General features: G+C 38.2%; 1 protein-coding gene across 13 annotated transcripts in view; it reads left to right on the forward strand.

Annotated features, from left to right (window-relative positions):
* The window catches only part of ZNF567 (zinc finger protein 567), a 54,222-nt gene extending 46,649 nt beyond the window's left edge, over nucleotides 1-7,573 (forward strand). For 11 of the 13 annotated variants that reach the window (XM_074386486.1, XM_074386483.1, XM_074386484.1 and 8 more), the window contains one exon: nucleotides 3,760-7,573. In XM_074386486.1, coding sequence (XP_074242587.1) covers nucleotides 3,760-5,480 — 1,721 coding nt within the window. In that variant the 3' untranslated portion in view covers nucleotides 5,481-7,573. The remainder of the gene's footprint in view (nucleotides 1-3,759) is intronic. The other 2 variants (XM_074386489.1, XM_039466179.2) reach the window with 1 other exon arrangement.
* Nucleotides 7,574-8,460: the final 887 nt, after the last annotated feature.

Below are 8,460 nucleotides of genomic sequence, written 5' to 3' on the forward strand. Positions count from 1 at the left end.
CTCTTTTTCCAGCATTCTCAGTCCTTATCTTGCCTTATCGTGGTAGATTTCTTTCAAGCATTCTTCAGCCTATCCTTAAAAAGAAAATTATTGGTCAGTGGTCCTCTTACTTAACATTTCCTGTCCTTCATATCACCGCAGGTTTGTTTTCTGTGCTACGTTTCCTTTCTCATCACAAATGTAGCTATTAATTTTAGAACTCACTTACCTCGACCCGGGCTGATAATTTCAAAGTTACCATTTTCTTTCATTAAACCTTTGTAATTCATTTTGCATGGCTGTTCCTCATTCCTGCAATCAATTATTTGTTTAGGTAAAACAACACTAATTCTTTTTTTTTTTTTTGAGACAGAGTTTTCGCTCTTGTTACCCAGGCTGGAGTGCAATGGTGCGATCTTGGCTCCCCACAACCTCCGCCTCCTGGGTTCAGGCAATTCTCCTGCCTCAGCCTCCTGAGTAGCTGGGATTACAGGCATGTGCCACCATGCCCAGCTAATGTTTTGTATTTTTAGTAGAGACGGGGTTTCACCATGTTGACCAGGATGGTCTCGATCTCTCGACCTTGTGATCCACCCGCCTCAGCCTCCCAAAGTGCTGGGATTACAGGCTTGAGCCACCGCGCCCAGCCTATACTATGTATCTTTTAAGTCTCAAGATTTCTCTGTGAACTCTTCCTTGATTACTTTTTTTTTTTTTTTTTTTTTTTTGAGACGGAGTTTCACTCTTGTTACCCAGGCTGGAGTGCAATGGCGCGATCTCGGCTCACTGCAACCTCCACCTCCTGGGCTTAGGCAATTCTCTTGTCTCAGCCTCCTAAGTAGCGGGGATTACAGGCACGCGCCACTACGCCCAGCTAGTTTTTTGTATTTTTAGTAGAGACGGGGTTTCACCATGTTGACCAGGATGGTCTCGATCTCTCGACCTCGTGATCCACCCACCTCGGCCTCCCAAAGTGCTGGGACTACAGGCTTGAGCCACCACGCCCGGCCCTTTTTTTTTTTTTTTTTTTTTTCTTTAAGATGGGGTTTCACCGTGTTGGTCAGGCTGGTCTTGAACTCCCAACCTCAGGTGATCCGCCCGCCTTGGCCTCCAAAGTGCTTGGATTACAGGCGTGAGCCACCACACCTGGCCCCTTCCTTGATTACTGTACATCATATCTACCTTACTTGTCTTCTGAATTCCTGTGCTAACTACTGACCGTAACACGAACATGCACAACTCTTAGATACAGTTGTATAATTTCATTCCTTCTTGTTTATACTTAAACATTTATAAGGATGCTTAAGGGTTCTTTCCCTAAAAAATAAGATCCCTTTTGAATCTTCATTTCTTTGAGGGAATCAAACATTCTTAGGGTTTCCTTTTCTCAAAGACAAGGTCCCTTTTGAACCTTCATTACCATGGTATTGTTTAACATGTTAGGTATTTAAGTTACTGTGTTAATTGCTTACGGAGCTTTGTAAGGGAGTTATCTTTTCATCCATTCAGAAAGCATGTACTGGCAAGTTCCTTTTAGGTGTTTCTGCTCAGGGTGTGTCCCTATAGATTGTGTTTGAAGTGTCTGCATTCTGCCAGACACTACCTATGGTTATGCAGTGTTAATGTAAACTCAGATTTTTTTGTTTTGTTTTTTTGTTTTTTTTGAGATGGAGTCTTGCTTTGTTGCCCAGGCTGGAGTACAGCAGCACAATCTCGGCTCACTGCAGCCTCTGCCTTCTGGGTTCAAGTGACTCTCCTGACTCAGACTCCAGAGTAGCTGGGACTACAAGCATGCACCACCACACCAGTTAATTTTGTATTTTCAGTAGAAATGCAGTTTTGCCTTATTAACCAGTTTGGTCTGGAACTCTTGACCTCAGGTGAGCCACCCAATTTTGCCTCCCCAAGTGCTGGGATAACAGGCATGAGCCACCATGCCCAGCCCAAAAGAGTTTAAAGATCACCAATAAAGTATTCGTTTCTGTGAGAAAGTATTACTATCAAGTCTGCATTTTTTATTTTTTGAGATGGAGTATCACTCTTGTTGCCCATGCTGGAGTGCAGTGGCACAATCTCAGCTCACTGCAACCTCCACCTCCCAGATTCAAGCAATTCTCCTGCCTCAGCCTCCCCAGTAGCTGGGATTACAAATGTGCACCACCCGCCCGGCTAATTTTTTGTATTTTTGGTAGAGAAGGGTTTTACCATATTAGCCAGGCTGGTTTCGAACTCCTGATCTCAAGTGATTCACCCACCTTAGCCTCTCAAAGTGCTGGGATTACAGGTCTGAGCCACTGCATCCAGCTGAAGTCTGCATTTTTCATGAAACATTTATGTCAAAGTGCGAGGTGGTTAAAAGATTTTTTAACATGGTTCTTCTAGACTATAATTATATTGAAATTTTTAAATAGAGCTTAAAATGGTGGGGGAAATATATGAAGGGTTTTTGAGATTGTGGAATAGTAGGATTTCCTTGAAAATTCTGTAAATTTAAATAGAAATAAGCCTGGAAAGCAAGCTAATTATTTAAAGGAATGTGACCACAAGCGTGTTATTGGGCATAAGTAAAGTATGTATAGGACAGTAAGTGTCAGGCCAAACTGAGGCAAAAATTACTTGTTATATACAGGTGAGATCTGTCAGGTATATGGACAACCCTGAAAACTTGTGAGAATATAAAAAATCAATCTAGACAATATAGTTTTGTTTACAGGTAAAATTCCTTGCATTAGTATTGGAGTTATTGGACTCCAATGAAGAAATAGATTTTTGAATGTAGCTTTAACATTGCTTCATTAGATATAGATGATTGCAGGGTAAGTAAAGTTAAAAATAACTATACTTTTATAAGAGGAATGAAAGTTAAAGTTAATGTATGATCCAGGACCAGATTGTTGAATCTACCTTATGAAATTGGTATTCTGATCTACCATATAAAAAAACAGAATAAGAAAAGTCACTGCATAGGGGAAGGATATAAGCCAGTCTTTCCGTAAACTTGAAAAAGTGAGTCAGCAACCGAAAAGAGGACTAGTTATAATTGATGGTCATGAGAGCTTTGTTATTGGACAATTCTAAAAGAAGGGATTTTGCAGCAGTCTGAATACAGCAATTGAGCATATTCTGATCTATTTTAAAGTTCCTATTGTCTAGTTTTCTCTTCAGACGAGAAAATAATTCCCACCTGTATGGAGGATTAGAGCATGGACTATAGGATTGTTTTTCTAAATGCTAGAAAATTAATTGATACTTTAAAAGTAAATTAACCAATGATGACTATACTTAGAAAGAGGAGGTGTGTTGATCAATTGGAAGTGTTTTACCGCAGTCATCTAGGGATGTGTGTGTAAAAGTGTAAGTAATCTGTATTCTCCAAAAGCAATCTTTCCTGTAGTATTTTCCCTAAACAAACATTTCTACTAATTTTCCTTGTCCAACCTATGTGCATTTTAATGCTTTTGATGGATTCACTTCATTGTTTCTGAATACTTACCTAACCATCAATCTCTCTTCTACCATTCTTTGACTTCTTGGTTGATTGCACTTTCTCTTGGAAGTTTTAGTGCAAAATGCAAAAGGGATTAATGTTTCTTGCTTATATTTTCATCCTTTCCACCCTGAAGCAGTTTTTGTTTTGGTTCCCCATCCCGCACACCCGCTAAGCCAGTGATGATTTGTCCTGGGTCTCTTTTGGCACCATATGCTAGACCCTAGTAAAATTCCTTTGCATAGCAAATGTGTGAAGATTCACAAATTGTTATCAATTATATTCTTTTCTAGAAGAAAACTGGAAAGCCGAAGACTTTTTAGTAAAATTCAGGGAACACCGAGAGAAGTATTCTAGATCAGTTGTGAGTATAAACCACAAAAAACTAGTGAAGGAAAAAAGTAAAATATGTGAAAAGACATTTACTCTAGGCAAAAACCCTGTTAATTCCAAAGTTCTACCTCCTGAATATGACACTCATGGAAGGATTTTGAAAAATGTTTCAGAATTAATTATCAGTAATCTAAATCCTGCAAGAAAGAGACTTAGTGAGTATAATGGATATGGGAAATCAGTCCTCAGTACTAAACAAGAGACAATTCATCCTGAAGTCAAATCCCATAATCAAAGTGGCAGAGCTTTCAGTCATAATGAAATTCTTACGCAGTATCAGAAAACGGAAACTCCAGCACAGTCATTTGGATATAATGACTGTGAGAAATCATTCCTTAAAAGGGGGGGCCTGATTACACATAATAGACCTTACAGAGGAGAAAACCCATCTGTATATAATAAGAAGAGAAGAGCAACCAATATTGAAAAAAAACATACATGCAGTGAATGTGGGAAATCCTTCTGCAGGAAATCAGTATTGATTCTGCATCAGGGAATTCACTCAGAAGAAAAGCCCTATCAATGTCATCAGTGTGGAAATGCATTTAGAAGGAAATCATATCTCATTGATCATCAGCGAACTCACACGGGAGAGAAACCCTTTGTTTGCAATGAATGTGGTAAGTCCTTCCGCCTAAAGACAGCCCTCACCGACCATCAGAGAACACACACAGGGGAGAAATCATATGAATGTTTGCAGTGTAGGAATGCCTTCAGATTGAAGTCACACCTTATTCGTCATCAGAGAACTCACACAGGAGAGAAACCATATGAGTGTAATGACTGTGGGAAGTCCTTCCGCCAGAAGACAACACTCTCTTTACATCAGAGAATTCATACAGGAGAGAAACCCTATATTTGTAAAGAATGTGGGAAATCCTTTCACCAGAAGGCAAATCTTACTGTACACCAGAGAACCCATACAGGGGAAAAGCCCTATATTTGTAATGAATGTGGGAAATCCTTCTCCCAGAAGACAACTCTTGCTCTTCATGAGAAAACTCATAATGAAGAGAAACCCTATATTTGTAGTGAATGTGGAAAGTCCTTCCGCCAGAAGACAACCCTTGTAGCACATCAAAGAACACATACAGGAGAGAAATCTTATGAATGTCCTCACTGTGGGAAAGCCTTTAGAATGAAGTCATACCTCATTGATCATCACCGAACTCACACAGGAGAGAAACCGTATGAATGTAATGAATGCGGTAAGTCATTCAGTCAAAAGACAAATCTCAATCTACATCAAAGAATTCATACGGGAGAGAAACCCTATATTTGTAATGAATGTGGGAAGTCTTTTCGCCAGAAAGCAACCCTCACTGTACATCAGAAAATACATACAGGGCAGAAATCTTATGAATGTCCTCAGTGTGGGAAAGCGTTTAGCAGAAAGTCATACCTCATTCATCATCAAAGAACTCATACAGGAGAGAAACCATATAAATGTAGTGAATGTGGAAAGTGCTTCCGCCAGAAGACAAATCTCATTGTACATCAAAGAACTCACACAGGTGAGAAACCGTATGTTTGTAATGACTGTGGTAAGTCTTTCAGTTATAAGAGAAACCTCATTGTCCATCAAAGAACTCACAAAGGAGAAAATATTGAAATGCAATAAATGAGATGGTTTCTCACATTAATTCTTTCCAAGTTATTGTAAAACTTTAGTTATAAAAAGAAAAGCATGCTGAAAGATGTTAATGTAATTTAAAATCACAAGTCTAATAATAGTTACTAACTTAAAGTACCATAATGAATAACTCTACTATTTACTGGCATATAAAATGGGTGTCATCATTATTGAACTCTATTGGCTATGAAGCTAAATTTTAAAGTCTTCGACTGCTCCTCCTACTGACTCAAATAGTTTATTTTTTAAAAATACTTATATAATACATGCAGAGGTAAGATACAAAATGATAATAAGCATTAATCTCCATAAGAAAATATTTATGAACATATTTTTCATTGCACTCTGTAATAAAAAGAAGTTAGTTGTTACTTACCTAAGAGTTATCACTTCCGTAGCCTATAACTTCAAAGAGTAGTTTTTGCATGTTTTCAATTTTATATGTATATATTTTATCATACATCATGAATTCTTTTGTGTCTTGCTTATTTCACTCAGTTTTTAAGATTTGTACATTATTGCATGTGGCAGTAGTGTATTTTCATTTTGCATACTATTCCATTTTAAGAATATATTGCTATTTATCCTATTGATGGATATTTGTATTTTTTATAATTTTGTGTAATAAAAATACTGCTGTAAACATTCTTGTTTATGTCATGGGTGTGTGCGTGTGTGTGTGTATGATTTCTGTTGAATTTATACCTGGACTGGAACTATTCATTCCAAATGTGTATGTAAGTTTTTTTCAGCTATAATAGGTAGTGCCAAACACCTCAGACCTTTCCCTGCATGAAATGATTGGTCAGAAACAGCTTTAAACACAGTCAGTGTGGAAAGGTTAAACTGGAGAATTTCTACTAAAAAGAAACCTTGCAGTTTTATAATTTTGGGAAGGCTATCGATTATGGACATTTGAATGCAGTAAATATACAAGGCCTTTAGCTGTTTCTCAACCGTTAAATGCAAAACCGGCAAATTTATATTGGAGGGAAATCCTGTAGTTGTCATTGTTTTTGGGGTACTTTCAGCCATTGATTATTGCACCTTATTTAATATCAATGAATTAGAATTCATAGAATAGAAAGGGACATTGAGACAGGAAGTAGGTGAGTAAAATTTGAAAATATAGCAGTCTTTTTTTTTTCCTTTTCTTTTTTGAGATGGAGTCTCACTCTGTCGCCCAGGCTGGAGTGCAGTGGCACGTTCTTGTCTCACTGCAACCTCTGCCTCCCAGGTTCAAGCGATTCTCCTGCTTTAGCCTCCTGAGTAGCTGGGATTACAGGCTCCCACCACCACACCCAGCTGATTTTTGTATTTTTAGTAGAGTTGTGGTTTCACCATGTTAGTCAGGCTGGTCTTGAAATCCTGACCTTGTGATCTGCCTGCTTTGGCCTCCGAAAGTGCTGGGATTACAGGTGTGAGCCACCGTTCCCGGCCACAACATAAGCCTTTTATACTTTAACCTATGTCATAGGAAATGTAAGTCTCTGAAAGTCCCAAATAAATGACTAAAGAGATTTTGATGTTTGAGAATTGGAAATCTGCTAAGACAGTAACTTCCGTAGCATCCTTTTGATTAGAAGAGTAAGCTCAGTGGCAACTTGAACATCATTATTACAGGTACTTTTTGCGAAAGATTATTTCCAACCAATATTTAGTACATATATGAGTTATTGTAATAAAATTCAGTAGAAATTGAAATTCAGTTCTTAAAACATTTAAAATTATAAACCATATCTGCATATATTGGAAGATGGTTCATGGTTCAAGTATTTGACATTAAAAATATTAAACAGGTCCTCTAGCCTGTTAGAAAGGGGCAGCCATTGCCAATTAAATGGAAACATGCCCGTCAATCCTTATTTTTCTGATAATTTCAGAGCAAAAAATGAACAAGGTGATGAAACAAAAGCATAAAAATTTAGACTTGAAAGTAGCATACAGAAAACACACATGTATGTGTATACATTTATATATATAAAAAGCCTTATCTGTAATGACTAGACAGAGGTCGTTGAACTTAGCCTTATTTATGCATATAGATTTTTTTTTTTTTTTTTTTTTTTGAGACGGAGTTTCGCTCTTGTTACCCAGGCTGGAGTGCAATGGCGCGATCTCGGCTCACCGCAACCTCCGCCTCCTGGGTTCAGGCAATTCTCCTGCCTCAGCCTCCTGAGTAGCTGGGATTACAGGCACGTGCCACCATGCCCAGCTAATTTTTTGTATTTTTAGTAGAGACGGGGTTTCACCTTGTTGACCAGGATGGTCTCGATCTCTCGACCTCGTGATCCACCCGCCTCGGCCTCCCAAAGTGCTGGGATTACAAGCTTGAGCCACCGCGCCCGGCCTTATGCGTATAGATTTTTTAAAGAATATAGATGGGATAAACCTATTAAAGTAACTAAACCAGGTAAAATTATAGGACTTAGAATTGTGAGAATCCAAGGATTTTGTCATTTGAAAGTGAATTTATAGGTGAGTTATATACTGGTATATGCAAGCAATGGTGACTAAGAATTGTACTTGTGACCAAAGATAAAAGCTTACCTTGTTTTCCTAGGTGGGGAGGATGGCCTAACTGGATGTTTGTCCTAACATCAGTCCACCAAAGATTTGGGGAGCATGTGAGTCACATTCTCATGGACATTCTACTCCTGTTTGATTTTGCATTTCCAGACATTTCAGTGGCTACCACACACACACACAAAAAGTACCTGTGGCATCACTGCATGTGCTGCCCTGTCTCCTAATTTACTGATTATATCATGAAATATTTAGCCATGTACTGTTTCGTAGAACGTTGTATCCAATGTCTACTTTATTTTCATACATACTACATATATTTATATTTTATAGATCTTGAATATGAAGAACTAAAAAGTATTAATGGGCAGTTTTTAAAATGGCCAAACTTTTGATAATATAATCACAAGGCCGGGCATGGTGGCTCACACTTATAATCCCA

Source organism: Saimiri boliviensis, chromosome 14, assembly GCF_048565385.1.
Source record: "Saimiri boliviensis isolate mSaiBol1 chromosome 14, mSaiBol1.pri, whole genome shotgun sequence".
NCBI lineage: Eukaryota > Metazoa > Chordata > Mammalia > Primates > Cebidae > Saimiri > Saimiri boliviensis.